The sequence below is a fragment of the Telmatherina bonti genome (genome assembly GCF_933228915.1).
Source record: "Telmatherina bonti genome assembly, chromosome: 9".
NCBI classification, from domain to species: domain Eukaryota; kingdom Metazoa; phylum Chordata; class Actinopteri; order Atheriniformes; family Telmatherinidae; genus Telmatherina; species Telmatherina bonti.
In genome coordinates this window covers 34,759,954-34,780,042 of record NC_136627.1, presented here as the reverse complement: position 1 = coordinate 34,780,042, position 20,089 = coordinate 34,759,954, and the positions used below count along the sequence as shown (strand labels likewise).

Genomic DNA, 20,089 nt, shown 5'->3' with positions numbered 1-20,089 from the left:
TATCTAATATTGATGTTTATTTTGCTTTTAACCACATACACACCTCATGAAGTTGCATTTTACAGCTGCTTGACCCCAAAAACAAATGAAGGGCAGCTGTGCTTGCAACACAGATACAGTTAATTACACACTGGCCCTTTTGACTAATTTTGTTCCAATAAGCCATTTATATGGTTTCTGTAAGACTTTGGCTCTTTTGGCTTCTTAATCCGGAACCACTTTTAGGCTGTCAGGCGGTATCGTACCCTGACACAAACACATCCGCTAACTGGCCTGTCTTGGTTTACTCATCATCCAGCAAAGTGAAGGCAAGGAGACACCAGGCAACAGTCACTGTTTTCCTCTCTTCTACAGCTGTCAGAGTAGAGAAAAGCTGCTGATGCTCACTTTTATCTACAAGAATCTGTCAGAAATTGGTGAATGGCTAATTAGAAAGAAGTGGATTATTTTGCATTAATTTGTTTTACCTCATTGCATAGTTTGGTCTTTTGCACAGCAGCTGTTTCCCATTTAACAAAAACAAGGTGCTGTTTAACTTTCAGCTGCATTTCTTTTACTGCTCTCTCTGCTACTGCAGTGAATCCTTCTGCTCTTACTCATATTACCAGTTCAGCTACATTTTCTGCATTGATGAAAGCATTGATAAAATCCTCAGATGAAAAGCTTCTATATGACACACAATATGTTTTATAAATGAAACCCATGAATCGACGGCTGTCTCAGCTCTTCTACTGTATATACATTTAGAGAAATCATAGTTTAAGGAAATCAATTTAAAAACATTCAGACATGTTTTTGATTTAACTTCTGTATTATGTACTTGTGTATTACCTCCAAATGTTGGACTAGATGTTGCTCCTTAAGTTTTCTTCTCACAACTGATGGTTCCTTTTTTCCTCATTTCCAGAGGCCTGGTGCCAGTTACTCAGTTGTATGTGAGTGTGGATGCCAGCACCAAAGATAGTCTGAAAAAGATTGACCGCCCACTTTTCAAGGATTTCTGGCCCCGCTTCCTGGACAGCCTCAAGGCCCTGGGAGAGAAGGTAAGCTCCCCACCTTACTAAATGCGAGGGATGTTGGGTATTGACTTTTTTTTCCTGATATCCAACATACTGATTTTGTCCAACTCTTAGTTTCTGACAGCAGTATCAACAGATACCGATATTTTTGGAGCAAGTTCTGCCAAACAAACAAAAATATCTGGAAAACTATACGGGACATCTCTTATATTTCTTCATTTTGAGTGAAAGGAGACGTAGCTGAAGAGTTCGATATATAATATGTGCATATTGTGTAAAAAATGTCATTAAAATTTCCGATATTGTATTTTAATGCCAACATAGGCCGATATATCGGCAGGCTGATAATATCGGACATTTCTACTAGATAGATTTTCACCCAAGTGGTCATACCGGTAAGGGGTTTGTTTGAGTCAACTTTAGCTTGATCAGAGAAATAAAAAACAATTGGTTTTCAGTTGTAAAAGTCTTAAGCGCTACATTAATGATAAAATTCCCAGTTTGATGGTGTTGGGATTTTTAGGATTTTCTCAAGTGTAAATGAAAAGCACCATATGGTTTTTATATTGTCAGATTTGGCGTTTTTTGGCATCTCTGTATGAAACCCCAATGGCAAGCTGAATGGCCAGCTGGCTGCATGTGATGTTTCCAGACATGAAACCCTATTTGTCGTCTCCTTCTCATGTAGATCCACCGTTCTGGTCAACACTCTCATAGCAGAATTAATCTCGTGCACAAACTTTCAGGTCTTTTCATATTTTTATATTAATGAGTTGTTTCTTTGTTATTTTATCTTCATTTATATTTTAGTGAGTATTTCAATATTTACCGTGCCAGGGACAGACTGCCTGTGGAAATCAGGGGTTTAGCTAAAATCTGCAACAAAACTGGTCTTCCTTTGAGGTGAATATATTGTTGTCCTTGTCCCATCAATACTAAGCAGAAATGATGATTATCAGTTTTAAACTATAAAGATTATTGTGAAGAGTTATGAGTCTTGGATGTATCACATTTATAGTCTGTATTATTAAAGTTAACCCTGAATATTTCAGCAATCATGATGCAGCTTTGTGCTCTCCCGGCTCAGAATAGATCTTTATATCAGTTTTAATGAAGTCTGTTACCTAGCTTTGGTTATTCGATAGTGCCGACATGATTAGATTATCTCCTGCAACACAATGCTGCTCTTCAGTCTATAATTACATTTGGAATGAATACTCCCCTGGAAGTTATTAGTTTTTTTTTTTTACTCCTGTTGTTATTACCTCACTGTGTGTTGTGCCGCTCTGCATTTAATTGATTTTTTTTTTTTTTTTAATTAGTTTATTTATTTTTTAATGAAACAATCATGAAAACAATTTCTCTTCTAAATTCTACCATTTGATTACTGCAGCTTCCGTATTATCTCATCTTTCCTCCAATAATTTAATGAACAGATTTTTAACACGATTGGTTTTTTTTTTGTTTTATATACTGACTCACTTTCAGACTGACTGACTTTTCTGATGTCTTTTTTATTAATTTTTTTTCAAATTTGTGAATAATTCAAGTCAACTTTCCTGAACCCTTTCAGAAACCACAGGTTGAATTCAAGTCTGTTGAGTTTGTGATCTGTGTCCATGCGGACCCTCACTGCAGCACTTACAGGCTTCATCTTTCGCCACCGCGACGCTTGTGTTAATCACTTCTCCTCTTGTGAAGATCCAAAGCCGAAAAAAAAAAAAAAGCGATTCGTTCAGCCACCAAACCACCATTATAAAGATGCGAGCTGTAAAATCTCTTAGAGGGGGCCTGATCTAAATGCATCTATGATGAGCTCCCCCACCTTGTTAAATGTTTCAGAAGGCAGTGGACGAAGTCATTACTCTGCTGGAGATGTTTTCAAATGGAAGGTTTCAGAGTGTAGATCATGCACTCTTAACTGCACATAGATCATCACAGTTACTGTACTCCAACAGGAAAATATCAACATGACGTGACTGCTGCAGTCCAGGGAGTCAGGTACTCATCATTCATTCATAACCTTGCTGGTTCTGTTTCCAACTCCTCCAGTTTGCGTATTGCAGATGTCCTTGACCAAGGTGTGGAATGCCACGTTGCCTCCTGGATGTTATTCGGGGGTTAAATTAACATAGATTCAGACATATATTGGATTTTAATCAATTGATATCCAGCAACACAGTGCTGATATTTTTCCCACCTTGTTAGATTCTTTATAATGTCTTTTTCATTCACACAAACACTCACACAGCCCTTCCTTATTTTATATTTGCACTCTGTTTGCACTCTCTGCAGTCACACATTGATGAGCATATTGAAGGTAATATGAGATTCAATGTCTTGCCCAAGGACATGGAAGAGCTGAACATCGATTAGCCAACCGGCTGGTAGGAGGACACCCACTCTTTCAGCTATTTTACGACCGCTAGTTTCAGTCTCAAGTTTGTGAGCATGATCATAGAGAAGGAATGGATTAAAACAATCTCATCAGGGCAGAGGGCATCCTTATTGGATTGGTTGCCTCAGACACTCCTGGTGTGAAAGGGGTTGTCAACGGTCAGAAATATTAGTTGAAGATTTTATTTTTTACATTTAAATAACTGCAATCAGCTGTTTAATTGTGTCTGTTCAGTCCTTTGTCATTGTTATACTAAGACGTAGTATCCTTAATACGTCTGACGCTTCGTATAAAGAGTAACAGCTATGAATTAGAAATAAATAGAAACAGTGTCTTTGTTCTGTCTCCTTTAAGGGTTTTGCAACAGACATGTCACTTGTCATAAAATCATATCAGCAGGAGGCAGACATGCAATGAGGTCATGGGATGGAAATAACATTGACTTTATAACTCGATCATCTGTATTGTATGGTGAGCAACGATGTGGAAATATGAAACATCTCCAGTTGCGCGATTTGATTATTGAGCCTTACAACCCCTGTTGGCAGAGATTTTATCATTGTGGACATTAAAAGTCCATTGACTTCCAGGTGAACCTCAGTGCTACATCTCAGGGAAGGGACAGGCAAATAAACCCACTGGACATATTTAACTTTGGAAATTATGCTTATATAAAAACTGATTCCCAACTCTGAAAGCGACTAAAGGTAATTTCACCAAATGATTGGTATCTGAAAGGAAAGTCCAGCTAATCCAACGAATGACACAAACCCATAGTTTCACTAAGTTTGAGAGAATGTCTGCCAGTATTTCCTGCCATGTCACGCAGACTTAAACATTTACCATGAAGAAAGTTTCTGTTTTTTTCTCAGAATAAATTTCTGGCAGGAAAATATCACGTATCAGCATTTTATATGTGTGCTGTTTATAAAAAACCTTTATTTGAATTAAAGTGTAGGCTTTTGATGCATCCATGGGACGGTCCCTGACTGCAGCACTGCAGCAGAATGTGAGCTGAGATTTGGCCCGTGGCATGCACAATCACAGATTAAATTCAAATGAGAGCTCCCGAAATGCCAGAGTGAATATTTTATAAATTCTTTTGAATACTGCCTTTAGGCCAGCATTTCTACAACAGACTCTTGAGTCAGTCTTTGGGCTATATAGATACATATTATCATGCTGAGTACTATATTTGCTCTCATGTCTGCACCTTAGTGTGATAAAACAATATTTCTTTGTTCCAATTCCAAAAATAATCCGTACCATTTGCCATCAGCCCGTCTCTCATTCCGCGCCATATTCCCATGGTGAACTCCTCCTTCATCATTCCATCCACAGCACTTATCCCTCTCTGCTCCGTGTTTGACAGCTTCCCTCCTCTCCTCCACCTGGCCTCCCTGTCAGTGCACTGGGAATTGATAGAGTTGTGCCTCCATGTCAGATTTGGAATACAGGCAGCTTGAAATACCTCACCTCCCTGCTGCCATTGGCCAATTATCCCCTTCCCTACTGGGCTGAAAGGACTTTGTGTTACTGATAACCTTTCAGTGCAAGTTATGGGGGAATGAAGGAAAGGGTGCAATTTCATCTCCCATTGTCCTTCACTTGTTTCTTTCTATGTTTCTTTTTTTTTTTAAATCTCATGTTTGTCTTTATTAGCTTATTCTCCTCTCCATCATATTGCCAATACTTCACTTTCTGCTGCTATACAGCAATAACAACTTCAATTCACACTGCTGCATGTAGCCCCTCGCTTCTTTTATTCATCCAGAAGTATAATGTGTAAATAGGACTTTCTTTTCTTTCAGCTCCATCTGAAGCTGCAGATACTGCTTTTTTTTTTTTGTTTTTAAAAATGCTATTAAGCATATTCTTTGCAGGTGCGCATTTCATTTAACTAGAAAAACAGCTTTGCATTGCCAGCAGCATAAAAGGGCTCATAATCAAATACTGATGTTGTTTAAACACATTTATGGTCTTATATAAGTTTTAGAGCTGTAACACTATGCTAAAATCACAGTTCGGTACGTACCTTGGTTTTAAAGTCAAAGTTTGGTTCTTTCTCAGTACAGTAAGAGAACAGAAAGTCCTTCAACTTAAACTTGTAAAACACCAATAAAGTATGCCTGTTAAAACAGGAAAGGGCAAGTTTGAAAAAACCATTACTGATGAAGCTATGAACTATAGACATGAAAATGACCATAAAACAAAAAAATACCCCATTCGGAACGTTTTACTGACGGTGCACTGATTAACATGGTTACCATAAACAAATTTAGAGGGACCATAGATTGAACTAATGGAGGTTTTGAAGCAACCAAGCTGCAATCTCCGGCGGTAAAAAGTGAAGCCTATGCGGAAGTGCATATAACTGCAGTTCCCCCTTCATCCACTAGGGGCTGCAAAAAAGAGCAAATCTCCCCTGGGACTCCCATGTTAAAAAGGCCAACTTCATAGCAGAAATAAACATGTTTACAGCAGAAATAAACATGTTTACAGCAGGAATAAACATGTTTACAGCCTGCGACAAAAATCCATTTTAGTTTTAATAGTTCAGGTTTACCTTCATGACAGCTGTGGGGGGAGTGAAATTTTTTATAACTCACCCATTTAAAAGGGATTTAATCTAAAAATTTGGCACATTTAGCGGCATGTCCTTTTGATTGACTGATACCTGATCTCTCACTTCAAATAAGAACGTAGAACAGCTGCGGTTTTTAGCCGGTCAACAATGTGACTTAGCTTTAGCCCGCTTACCTCTCTTAGCTGGTTAGCGCCTATAATAGCTCGGTTAGCTCTTAGCTACAGGCAGCTCAGAATTCACTCGATGTCAATCATCCACCATGACGCTCACTGCCCCCCTCTCAGCTCCACCTCTTTGCCCATATTTGTATTTTCCGGGCGCGACAACGCGCATGCCCCTGCCAAGATGGCGATGGTAGGAACCGCCCACCAAGCTTTAATTCAGTTCTTCAGAAACCTATGGGTGACGTCACGGAGGCTCCACCCATCTTTTTATATACAGTCTATGGAAGCAAAACATGTCGTCATGCATGCTATCATTGTTTGATCATTCTGAAACTCTTGATGTGTCTGTTCAGAGACAGAGGACGGTGTACAGACTGACACTTGTGAAGGCTTGGAATGTGGAGGAGATGCAGGCCTACTCCGAACTCATCGCTATGGGACAACCCGACTTCATTGAGGTCAAGGTAGGACTGAGCAACGGACTCCAGTTGTTTTTGCTGTTTTCTGCTTACATGTTTCTTGGTTGAACATCCATCCATCCATCCATCTTCTGCCGCTTATCCGGGGTCGGGTCGCGGGGGCAGCAGCCTAAGCAGGGAAACCCAGACTTCCCTCTCCCCAGCCACATTTGCCAACTCTGCGGGGGGGATCCCGAGGCGTTCCCAGGCCAGCCGAGAGATATAATCCCTCCAGCGTGTCCTGGGTCTTCCCCGGGGTCTCCTCCCAGAGGGACGTGCCTGGAACACCTCACCAGGGAGGCGTCCAGGAGGCATCCTGACCAGATGCCCGAGCCACCTCAGCTGGTTCCTCTCAATGCGGAGGAGCAGCGGCTCTACTCTGAGCCCCTCCCGGATGACCGAGCTCCTCACCCTATCTCTAAGGGTGAGCCCGGCCACCCTGCGGAGGAAACCCATTTCAGCCGCCTGTATACGAGATCTGGTTCTTTCGGTCACGACCCACAGCTCATGACCATAGGTGAGGGTAGGAACGTAGATCAACTGGTAAATTGAGAGCTTCGCCTTCTGGCTCAGCTCCTTCTTCACCACGACAGACCGGCGCAGAGTCCGCATTACTGCAGACGCCGCACCGATCCGTCTGTCGATCTCACGCTCCATCTTTCCCTCACTCGTGAACAAGACTCCGAGATATTTAAACTCCTCCACTTGAGGCAGGACCTCACTCCCGACCCAGAGAGGGCAATCCACCCTATTCCGGCTGAGGACCATGGTCTCAGATTTGGAGGTGCTGATTCTCATCCCAGCCGCTTCACACTCGGCCGCGAATCGCTCAAGCGAGAGCTGGAGATCACGACCAGATGAAGCCAACAGGACCACGTCATCTGCAAAAAGCAGGGACCCAATCCTGAGGCCACCAAGTCGGATCCCCTCAACACCTCGGCTGCGCCTAGAAATTCTGTCCATATAAGTTATGAACAGAATCGGTGATAAAGGGCAGCCTTGGCGGAGTCCATTCCTCACCGGAAACGAATCCGACTTACTACCGGCAATGCGGACCAAGCTCTGACACCTGTTGTACAGGGACCGGACAGCTCGCACAAGAGGGTCCGGTACCCCATACTCCCGGAGTACCCCCCACAGGAGCCCCCGGGGGACACAGTCGAATGCCTTCTCCAGGTCCACAAAACACATGTAGACTGGTTGGGCAAACTCCCATGCCCCCTCCAGGACCCCAAAGAGGGTATAGAGCTGGTCCACTGTTCCGCGACCAGGACGAAAACCACACTGCTCCTCCTCAAACCGGGATTCAACTATCCGGCGGACCCTCCTCTCCAGGACCCCTGAATAGACCTTACCAGGGAGGCTGGGGAGTGTGATTCCCCTGTAATTGGAACACACCCTCCGGTCCCCCTTCTTAAAAAGGGGGACCACCACCCCAGTCTGCCAATCCAGCGGTACTGCCCCTGATGTCCACGCAATGCTGCAGAGGCGTGTCAGCCAGGACAGCCCCACAGCATCCAGAGCCTTAAGGAAATCCGGGCGGATCTCATCCACCCCCGGGGCCTTGCCGCCAAGGAGCTTTTTGACCACCTCAGCGACTTCAGCCCCAGAGATAGGAGAGTCCACCCCTGAGTCCACCAGCTCTGCTTCCTCATCGGAAGACGTGTTGGTAGGATTGAGGAGGTCTTCGAAGTATTCCTTCCACCGACCCACTACGTCCCGAGTTGAGGTCAGCAGCTCCCCATCTCCACTGTACACAGTATTGATGGAGCACTGCTTCCCCCTCCTGAGCCGCCGGATGGTGGACCAGAATCTCCTCGAAGCCGTCCGGAAGTCTTTCTCCATGGCCTCGCCGAACTCCTCCCATGCCCGAGTTTTTGCCTCGGCAACAGCCGAAGCCGCATGCCGCTTAGCCCGCCGATACCCATCAGCTGCCTCCAGAGTCCCACAGGCCAAGAAGGCCCGATAGGACTCCTTCTTCAGCTTGACGGCATCCCTCACTGTTGGTGTCCACCAACGAGTCCTGGGATTACCGCCACGACAGGCACCAACGACCTTACAGCCACAGCTCCGGCCGGCCGCCTCAGCAATAGAGGCACGGAACACAGCCCATTCGGACTCAATGTCCCCCGCCTCACTCGGGACATGGTTGAAGCTCTGCTGAAGGTGGGAGTTGAAGCTCGCTCTGACGGGGGACTCAGCCAGGCGTTCCCAGCAGACCCTCACAACACGTTTGGGCCTGCCAGATCTGACCGGCCTCCTCCCCCACCACCTGAGCCAACTCACCACCAGGTGGTGATCAGTTGACAGCTCCGCCCCCCTCTTCACCCGAGTGTCCAAGGCATGTGGCCGCAGGTCCGACGATACGACTACAAAATCGATCATCGAACTGCGGCCCAGGGAATCCTGATGCCAGGTGTACATATGGACACTCTTATGTTGGAACATGGTGTTCGTTATGGACAATCCATGACGAGCACAGAAGTCCAATAACAAAACACCATTTGGGTTCAGAGGAGGGGGACCATGCCTCCCAATCACTCCCCTCCATGTCTCACTGTCATTGCCCACGTGAGCATTGAAATCCCCCAGCAGAACAATGGAGTCCCCAGAAGGAGCACCCTCCAGCACTCCCTCCAAGGACTCCAGAAAGGGTGGGTACTCTGAACTGCTGTTTGGTGCATAAGCACAGACAACAGTCAGGACCCGTCCCCCCACCCGGAGGCGGAGGGAAACTACCCTTTCATCCACCGGGGTAAACCCCAACGTGCAGGCACCAAGCTGGGGGCTGATGAGAATGCCCACACCTGCTCAGCGCCTCCCACCATGAGCAGCTCCAGAGTGGAAGAAAGTCCAGCCCCTTTCGAGGGTACTGGTTCCAGAGCCCAAGCCATGCGTCGAGGTGAGTCCAACTATATCTAGCCGGAACCTCTCAACCTCGCGCACAAGCTCAGGCTCCTTCCCCACCAGAGAGGTGACGTTCCACGTCCCTAGAGCCAGCTTCTGCAGCCAGGGATCGGACCGCCAGGGTCCCCCCTCCTTGCCGCCGCCCAGCTCACACTGCACCCGACCCCTACGGCTCCTCCCGCAGATGGTGAGCCCACGGGAGTCTTGGTTGAACATGATTTAATTATTTTTCCATCCAGAGGTTTGATGATGAACTGCATGAGCTTTTCTTTCTTTCTTTGAACCAACTAAACGGCAACACCAGCTTCTTGATCCATTTGTAAAGACTGAATTTTTTCAAAAAAACTCAGTCTTGCAAAAACCATCTATCATCACCGACCTCATCTGAGTGCAAAGCATCTTTGATATAAAAAGTTAAAGCCTCCCTTCTCCTCTTTCTGGAGTTTCATGGTCTGTCAACTTGGAACCTGTCCCATGCATCAACCCACGATTAAGCCAGGACTCTAAGGATGCAGGCAAACCAGTCTTTGATTTCCTACTGATGCAGTGCGTGTCACTTCTTATTTATTGAATTCGCTTGCAATCAGGTTGCACTCTGGAGTTAGAGGACGAAGGGGTTGTAAGGGAAGGTACTTCGGTAACCTGACACTCATTTAAAAACTGGCTCAGTTGTGGAGTAATGGTTCACATACTTGGCTGTATACACATCTAATAACGAAGATACCACCTGATGAATGACCATGCATTTACAGATTGACACCACTGAAAACGGATATAATAATGAAGGTTATTTGATTTATGTCCAGTATTATAGCAGAATAAGCTGCAGCCATATTAACATAGATGTTATTTAAGCTCCCTAAATAAAATATCATGCATGGTGATGTTCATACTGCCTCTAAAAATCCCCTACAATTCAACAAATTATACATTTTTGTATTCATTGTTTTGTCTTTTTTGTTTTCTTTGTTTAAAAAAAAATCTGTGTTGTTCTTTTCCTTTGTTTTTGTTGATATCCGCTCGTGATTATTACATCATAGCTGTACGAAATTGAGCCCGTTGAGAAGCCGCTAAGACAAACATTTAAGGTGCACAAAATCCTGCATTTAAACCTTTAGGTGGGATAATTCACAAGAGTGGTGGGCTGTGCAGCACATTGACCTCATCCTGGTCATTTGGCGGACATGGTATTAATAGTGTTGGAGGTGGCACCTGCTAGCAGCCTGAGCTGCCGTTGTCATAGTGACGAATGTGCTTGAGCTCGAGTTCATTATTCATTGCATCACATCAAGGTGTGATCCCCATAGAAACGGCAACAGAAGCAATAGAAGGCAATAGTAGAGTTTTTCTTCCATCTTCTACAGAGTATAATAATTTTTTTCTAATGTTGAGGTAAAAAAGCTCCTCTTCCTGATGTGTCGTTAGGGTTTCTAATTATTTTGTCCTGCTGAGTCTTTCTTCTCGTCGTGCCTATCAGACTGCATGCCTGGCACTTTGAATGATAATTTAAGACTCCTGGTCCTTGAGGACCGGTGTCCTGCAGGTTTTCCAAGCATCCAAGTTGTAATTCACCTGATTCAAATCAATGTGTATTTAGCAAACATATGCCGAGCTTGTCTGAGTATGAGTCTAGTGTGTTCCTGCAGGAGACACTAGGGGAACCTGCAGGGCCTTGAGGATTGACGATTCCTGATCCATGGCACCACTGGTATACCAAAAAGGGGGTTTTATTTGTTTATGCAGGAAGTAATGGCTTCCACAGTTAACATTGTTTGACAGAAATAGAATAATATGCTCAGCATAACTATTTTTCTTTGTTTATTTTGGCACAAAGTTTTTGAATTTGTTTGTTTGAGGAATCATACGACTTCATAATCAGACAATCAGAGGTGGCGTTCCCTACCAGAAATAAACCGGGTTTTTTTCTTGAAATGTAAGGAAATGGTTAAACATGGTTTCACTATGTTGGCATTTTTCTGTCTTCTGAAAGCTTCCTGCATTCCCAAAGAGTCAGTGCAGCATAATTAGTTGTCCCTACCTAGAACAGCAAAGATCAGAGAGAGCTGAGATCTTTGAAGTCAACCAGAGCTCATATGTGGTCGTTTTCTATGTGCAGGTGCGATCTGAACAGGTCATTTTTAAGCCTTCGTGTCTTCAAACATGAATACAAACATCACGGTGCACTTCATATCCCTTTGTGAGTATCATTTTCATGCATCCATCATCTTAAATGCCCTGATAAAAAGGCAAAATAGCAGGTGGAAAAACTTCCCACAGACAGAGTTAGAACTCATGAAGTATCTTTTCCCACACAGATCCCCAGACAGGAATACCTCCCGCATCCTCTCATTCATAATCCAAAGCATATTTCATTGCCAGGCTACTTACCAGAGTTCCACCACTGGACGCTCCCCACCGGGATCTGTTTGTTCCCAGCTACTGCTGCTATTACCTTGTTTAACCTTCATTTATCCAGGCACAGCTTGCTGAATTGAATGGTCTTGTTCAGCACCAGCCTGTTTCCTGTTACTCTTAACTACATCTGGAAACTGCTCAGTACAAAGCAGCCATCTGTCAGACACTTCTGTAGTATGTTACACTAAAGGGTATTCAATGCCTAAAAGCATATAAAGATGAATTAAGTTTCATGTCTTTTACCAAATACCAAACAGTTAACCAGATAACAAGGTGGCAGTTCACGACTCGATCAGTAAAAAGGACCAAAAACCAGATTTTTTTTCAGTTCTATGTCACAGTTGGTCATGAAGTCTCAGACACGGATGTCCTGAAAACTACAACATATGGAATCATAGATGTGACGGCATTGAGTTAACCACCATCTCTTATCAATCTCACACAGCTGTGCCTGCTACATCCCAACTAGAAGTAAAATTGCAGATTACATCTTTCTCCAGCGTGATATGAGCTACATGTGCAATCAGGTGACGTGGTGCAGATGAGATGCAGTCGTCTTGTCTCCACCTGCATAAATACACCTAGGACGGAAGGCTACGTCACTATGTCAGAAAACATTGCACTCGTTTGGTTAGACGATGTAGTTTGTGGTGCCATGCACAAACAAACTTCATTGCAGCAAAGTGGCAAAAAGGAGCAACTGATTTAATCCCAACAGTGAAATCCATTATTACCCAAAGCAGACGCTCCCATGTCATAAAACAATGCACTATTTTTATGAGTGCTGCTTGGAATATGTATGTTTTCATAAATTCTTTTCTTATAAAATAAATCGCATTCATTGCTGCCTTTTTAAACATTTCCATGAAGTATTTTATTTGTAAATAAAAGAATTTCAAGCTGCACCGGGGTGAGGGAGGGAGGGCAGAACCAAATGCGTTGCTTTAAATCTCTGATACACATCAGTGACAAATTAAATAAGAGAATAACACATTTTATTGGGGGGGGGGGGGGGGGGGGGGGGTTTGAAAAACAGATGCGGACTCTGCGCCGTTCTGTCGCAATGAAGGAGCTGAGCCAGAAGGCGAAGCTCTTGATTTACCAGTCGATCTATGTTCCTACCCTCACCTATGGTCATGAGCTGTGGGTCGTGACCGAAAGAACCAGATCTCGTATACAGGCGGCTGAAATGAGTTTCCTCCGCAGGGTGGCCGGGCTCTCCCTTAGAGATAGGGTGAGGAGCCTGGTCATCCGGGAGGAGATCAGAGTAGAGCCGCTGCTCCCCCGCGACCCGACCCCGGATAAACCGCAGAAGATGGATGGATGGTGTTTTGATAAACAGTTTGTACAGTGCTCACTGATTCAAATGAGGTGATTGTGAGGCTTTTTTTTTTTTTTTTTTTTTTTTTTTTTTTTCTTTTACTCCTCTCAACCATTCACTTGAAGACTTTTGCATTCATGTGTTCATATAGAACAGAAACTTAAGTTGTGTTGTTGGACAGCTGATAACTTAAATATGAATATGAGGACATAGTTATTTTTCTCATATATTGCCTGCAAGTGTGCTAAAGCTGGCATCTTCTTCTCTTGATAGGCTGTGTGACGCATGTTGGCTTAAAACATTAAGCTCTCAAAGGCTTGCTGAGAGCACTAAGTGGTACCTAAAAATTTATTACCAAAACAGAGGAAGACTTTGTTCTTGCAAGGGACACAGTCTGACGTATAACTTCTGCTGCGGGAGCTGTCAAATTCACTTTTAAACTTGTCCTCTGTAGCTGTGCTGCATAACAGCAAGATACTTGCATGTTCTTGGAGTCTGGATACAAGCTTTTAGACCATTTTCAACACACCTGACCTTAATGGATGAGTCATTGTGCAGAGTTCCATATGCTGATTGATTCATTTAATTTCATCTAGGTATGTTGAAGCAGGGAGACATGAAAAACCTGCAGGATTGCGTCCTTCCTTTGGACTGAATAGAGTAGAACTATTTTAGACCATGTAAGTCCACAGTATAAAGGTTCAGAAATACACATTGAATTCATTCGTTTCATCACGTTCTCACTCATCCAGGTCATGGGATCCAACTTGAGTTCAATGACGTCTTCTAGACTGGGTTTTTGAAAATGTTTTCCTCTCATGCTGTTGAACTTTTATAAAACTATTGATGGTTTGAAGTCTAAAACTGTTACATTATGACTCACCTGAGGTCTCTTTAGAGCACAGGTGTCAGACTCCTGTCCTGGAGGGCCAATATCCTGCAGGTTTTTGTTGTCTCTATGCTCCAGTGCACCTGACCAGAATGAATAGGTTGACAAGAAGCTGTTGGATCCATTTGATTTGAATGAGGTGTGTTGGTGCAGGGAAACAACAAAAACCTGCCAGATACTGGACTGGAGTTTGATACCCCTGTTTTAGAGGGACCCTTGTCAATAGTTTCCCTCACAGCTCAGAGTAAATCAGTGCTGTCAGTCTTCTCAGAGCGGCTGAAAGGCTGGGGGAGATCGCAGCGCCTTGACTTGTCTTCTCTGTCTAACGTTTAAACATTATAGTAGTCAAGTGTGACTTTTATCATTCAGATGTAGGAAGCTGAGTCCTGGCCAAATAAACTGGCTCTGCTGTGTTGAGCCGTCAGTCTGTTGAGTGGTTGTTTGGTTTCCCTGACAAAGAGCTCATTGCAGTCCTCACTACGCTGAGCTGCACACACCAGATTGTTTTAAGTGTGGAGTTGGGAAATGAACCAGTTTCTGTCAGATAGTGTGGCTGGAAAGAGCCAGGTATTTGTTGTGTGAATAGCTGACATGTTCCTGCCACGTATGAGATAAAAACGCCTTTCCATTACTTTTTCTTCTCATTCAGCTTCTGCTGATTGACCCTTGTCAGATCTCTTCATTTCTTCCTCTTGCCATGGTGAGCATTCAGAACAGCCAGTGTGTCAATTTCCAGTTGCTGGTGAGACTGTAAAGCATAATGCTAAGGGATGCTCCAGGATAAAATGGGGAATAAAAAAGCTACAATTTCTTAGCCTGCTGATGCTGGCGGGCAATGGCGACTCCAGGAATGTGCATAATTAACATCAATATGCATCAATACTAATCAAATCAAACTTTATTTGTATAGCATTTTCCATGCAAAGGCATATCAAAGAGCTTAACAACATAAAAACAGTTTCACATTTAAAAACGCACACGCATGTTACCCACACATGCACACAACCCAACCCTTCCCCTGACCTTTTATGCCAAAATAAAAGCTACTTACTTCAGGATTCTTTGCATCTGACAATACTAGTCAGAAGCAGAGATTTGAGTACAGTTATGTTGTGTTTCTTTATTAAAACATTGGAAGAAGTACTGCTAAAGCTGTTTTTGTGTTGTTTACAGCAAATCAAAACATCCCAGAGCGATTTTTCTTCTTTTTTTTTAAAAGTTTGACTTTCATGTTGACTGATTTTATTAAGACGTGTTAAGAAGTAAAAAGTGAGGCGCACTTTCCAGGCCAAGTTCTCTACAGAGAGCAGCCTCTGTATCGACGTGTCTCGTATGGTAGGTGTGTGTATCGATCCGCTGCAACATGTCATGTCATTATAATGGAGTGAACACTAACAAGACAGCATTGGATCGACGCTCAGATCGTCTCATTGATGTGGCTGTGCAATCACACATCAGACTTAAACCATGCTCTACTTTCCTTTCTTTAACTAATAATCAGGATTCAGAACTAATCATAATTAAAGTAAATTTAAGTCTGTTTTTATAACATGATTTTGTATTATTAGAAAAAAAAAGGGAAAGAAAAACACAAATCAACCAAGTTATAAGATCTAATTCTTCACAAATACATTTACACAGTTAGTGTTTTAATGGTGGTTTTAATGGTCATATTTGCTTTGTCCTGACATCTTTCTGTAATTCGGCACCAGAACAGCTCTTTTATTTCATGTTATTCATAAACCTTTTTTTATTTGCATAAATTGGAAGTATTTCATTATGTCTGACCTTCAGAGGAGTAAAAATAACTGTAAAATCTTCACCACATCCTGACATCCATTACTGAAGCAGTCTGGTTGGTGCAGGTAAAGGGTCACAGTCAGGATGAACTCTCACTCACTTCTTAATCTCTCTCCGGTCTCTCTTTACGTAATTATCTTCTCTTCCTTCCTCTTATCTCTCTGCCCCTTCACTTTCCCACTTCCTCCCTATCAGCACTATATTGTTTCTTTCCCAACAGATAAAAACCTTCTGGCTGCTGAGCCGTGAAAAAAGTATCGACTTGAGCATCATGAGCCCAGTAATTAGTGGATCCCACAATGGACTGGTGACAGTATGATAGAAGGACTTACTTTATAAGATAAGAAACTTAAATTAGCCGTCACTCCTGACTGATGGGAGAGCTGGCCGTTCACATTACAGCCCTCTCAGAATTACTTTAATAGTTTTAAGGATGTGGCCTTTCACTTGTTTTCAGATGATTATAGAGGACCATGCATCTTCAGAGTGGCAGACATTCTAAGGTATCTGTGATCAGACAAGCAGACCCACCCATCCATTTTAGTCCAATGAAGGGTCAGGGGGAAGCTGGAGCCTATCCCAGCAGTCTTCGGCCGAAAGGCAGGGTACACCCTGGACACCTCGCCAGTCGACAAGCAGACCATTAAGCAAAAGGAAATGGATCTCAAGACCTGAAACTCACCCCCAGATATTTAGATTTAAGGCAGCAACGCATCTGAGGTGGCACTATGCACACCCACAGGACACAGAAAATGAGAGGGACGAGTTTTAGGTTTAAAAGAAAAACAAAAACAACTAAGCAATCACCTGAAAGTCAGAAATGAGAGAAATTGGGACGGTGAGGTGTGTATTTATTAGCAGAAACCTTTTCTCCTTGGTACACCTGGAGATTCGACTTCTGAAAACCAGCAATGAAGTCTGGAACATCGGCGTGTCGACAGACCCTGGTGCTCGTTGAACAGGACTTCCCAGTAAAACCAGTAGACTGGATTACTGGGATGTTTTTTAACAGGACTTCATCTGCATCGTGTCCAGATGCTGCTGCTAGACCTTTAACTAGGACTTGGAGGTCTGAACACATCACACCAGTTTTAAAATCTTTACACTGGTTTCCAGTTTATACTGGTTTCCAGTCAGTTTCAGGATGGATTTTAAAACCCTGCTGGTTGTTTACAGAATCTCAGAACGGTTCAGGAGCAGAATCAATCTGTGACATGTTCAGAAAATATAAACCAAGCTGAGCTCTTAGATCCAAAACCTCAGGTCAGCTAGTCCAGACCGGAGTCTAGACCGGAATCAAGACTGGAGTCTAGTCAAGACCGGAGTCCACACCGGCGTCCAGACCAAAGATTCAGGTCAGCTAGTCTGGACCAGTCTAGACCGGAGTCTAGACCGGAGTCCTGACCAAAGACTCAGGTCAACTAGTCTGGACCAGTCTAGACCGGAGTCCAGATTAGAGTCCAGACCAGAGACCACACCTGAGTCCAGAACCATAGCCCATAACTAAAGTACGGAACCGGATTCCGGACCAGAGTCCAGACCAGAGACCACACCTGATTCCAGAACCATAGTCCGGAACCGTAGTCCAGACCGCTGTCCACACCGGAATCCAGAACTGGAGTCCACACCACAGTCCACACCAGTGTCCAGACCAAAGACCAGACCAGCGCACAGAACCGGAGTCCACATTGGGGTCCAGACCAGCGTCCAGACCAAAGACCAGACCAGCTTCCAGACCGGCGTCCAGAACTGGAGTCCACATCGGGGTCCAGACCAGCGTCCAGAACTGGAGTCCAGAACTGGAGTCCAGAACTGGAGTCCAGAACTGGAGTCCGGACCAAAGACCAGACCAGAGTCCAGACTGGCGTCCAGGCCAAAAACGAGACTGGCGTCCAGACCAAAGAACAGACCGGAGTCCAGAACCATAGTCCAGACCGCGGTCCAGAACCGTAGTCCAGAAGCAAACATGGAAAAGCAGCATTTAGCTGTTATGCTGTAAACAAGTGGAGCAAACTGCAGTGGAGATTAAACTGACTGAACACTTGAAACATTTCTTTTCTCCTGCGCCTGCATGAAATCTCCTGTAATTTTAATTCTTTCATTTAATTATTTTGATAGAATTTATGATTTTATTGTGATTTTTGTTATTTGTTGTCGTTTTACATCATCTGCAATGCTGTTAATGTTTCATGAAAAGCACCTAGAACTGTCTTTTATGAGTGCTGGACAGATAAACTCGCCTTGTTTAAGTCGGCGAAGCAGCGAGTGAAAGTTCATCTCCACATATTTCTGATGTTTCGCCTCATTTTCAGGTTTGTCCTCATAACTTGTCAGCAGTCTGTTCGTATAGATGACAGAGTTGAGCACAAGTTTTATCAAGATGAAGTGTCAGCCTGTAAAAATGATTCAGTGGTGTGTGTGCTTGTCAACCATCTCCAGCGGTCTATCGACCCATTAGTTATTAGTTGATCATTTCATGCAACATCCTGTTTGTTTGGCTTAGCGTCCACTGTTTGGTCCATGTGATTTATCACCCCAGCGCAGCATTAATGCTCCTTACCTGCCTCTGGCCCCTCACTAGGTTGAGGAAATGGATTGCAGAATGAGAGCGTGATCGAGTTGAGAAAGGCTTTTAACGTGCACAGATAAATTTATTGTAACGCATAGACGTGTGTTATAGAGGGCGAGCAGAGCTTTGAAGACCAACATTTATGATTCCCTCTAAAGGTGGGGGAAATAGATTATTGGAGCAGGTGATGGGCTGTCATTCTTTGTGCGTCCTCTCCCACACACAGTCCATTAATTCCTTCCATATATCTGAAAGATCTTCTCTCATCTCTCCTGCTGCTCTCTTCTCCTCTGCCTCGGCTATTCCTGCTGATTTATACCAAGTCCTGGATAGTTGATCTTTATTCAGCGGACCTCCAGGCAAGGCTGATAACTCCAAGGTCTGTCATCAATTCTGTGCCGTGTTCTTGGCCCGCCTTGCCCTCAGCCACCCCCTTATAGCCTCTGCAAACACGGCCCCTAATGATCCACTTCACTTTCTGTTTGATTTCATTTTGCTTGTGCGGTAGATTTGCAAGCAGCCCTGCAAGACTTATGTGGTTACTTTCCACAGTTCCCAAGTGGGTAGCAAAGAATAGATGTGAATGGTGCTCTTAAAATAGATGGCACATAGGAGAAAGGGATCAGTTGTAAGACTGCCTATTGTTCAGTCTTCAGCAGGAGAAAGCAGCTAAACGCCTCCATTTTTCAGAAATTTCCCTCCCTAGACTTTGGGAATTATTCCCAACCATCAGACTGAATTATTTTCATATGTGGTGTATATTTTAGATAGTTATAGGCTCTGATGTTTTATGTCTGCTTGAGCGTGTATTCTTTTATCTATTCGACTGTCAGAGGGTGATAGATCATTTATGGAGGTCAGACACTGTTTGCCGCGAGCCTCTTCCCACAGGTTTTATATATTTCTTATTTTTCTTCTTATTTTAGTTCTTATTTCTATGTAATAATTTATTTTCCATTTTTTGTGTATATCTTTTTTTTTTTTTTTTTTTTTTTTTTACTTGTTTCTTATGAATTATTTTATTCATTTTTCTTTTACTGTTTTATGTAGTTGTAAATAAATTTAGCAGTTAGAAGTGTAATAATGCCTTAGACCCTTTTAAACAAATTAAATCAAATAAATGCATGATGGTGAAAGGGGCATGTAACTGAATATGAAGATGAAGATGACCGTGTGTCTGTAAACGTCTTTTTCTGGGTGGATTTCCACCCTGGACCAGAAACACACTGTGGACTGAATGAAGACAAGCATGTCTTAAACCGAATCTGAGAGTGAAAACTGCTGATTCATGTCACCAACATGCTGTCGGGAGGAAATCCTGCTGTGGTGGGAAGAGTCGCATCAGAGGAGCCTGACAGTCATAAGTTTTTATTGTACTGTGTAATATATCCTAAACCTTTATTTGTAAAAAAAAAAAAAACAAAAAAAAAAACAAAACAAAAACCTTTGTTTTCTTCCATGAACCCAGTTGTCATGCACCTAAATATTGATGCTTTTGTTGTGTGTAAATAATATAGAATTACATTTTTGCCTTTTTTTTAACTTTTGATCTTTATTATTGT

General features: G+C 43.3%; 1 protein-coding gene across 2 annotated transcripts in view; it reads left to right on the top strand.

The window, feature by feature from the left end:
- The window catches only part of tyw1 (tRNA-yW synthesizing protein 1 homolog), a 65,656-nt gene that overhangs the window by 31,331 nt on the left and 14,236 nt on the right, over window positions 1–20,089 (top strand). Inside the window, exons 13-15 of one of the 2 annotated variants that reach the window (XM_079246584.1) lie at window positions 908–1,043; window positions 6,522–6,632; window positions 7,247–7,351. In XM_079246584.1, coding sequence (XP_079102710.1) covers window positions 908–1,043; window positions 6,522–6,632; window positions 7,247–7,300 — 301 coding nt within the window. In that variant the 3' untranslated portion in view covers window positions 7,301–7,351. Of the gene's footprint in view, window positions 1–907; window positions 1,044–6,521; window positions 6,633–7,246; window positions 7,352–20,089 lie in introns of those variants that run through there. The other variant, XM_079246583.1, reaches the window with a different exon arrangement.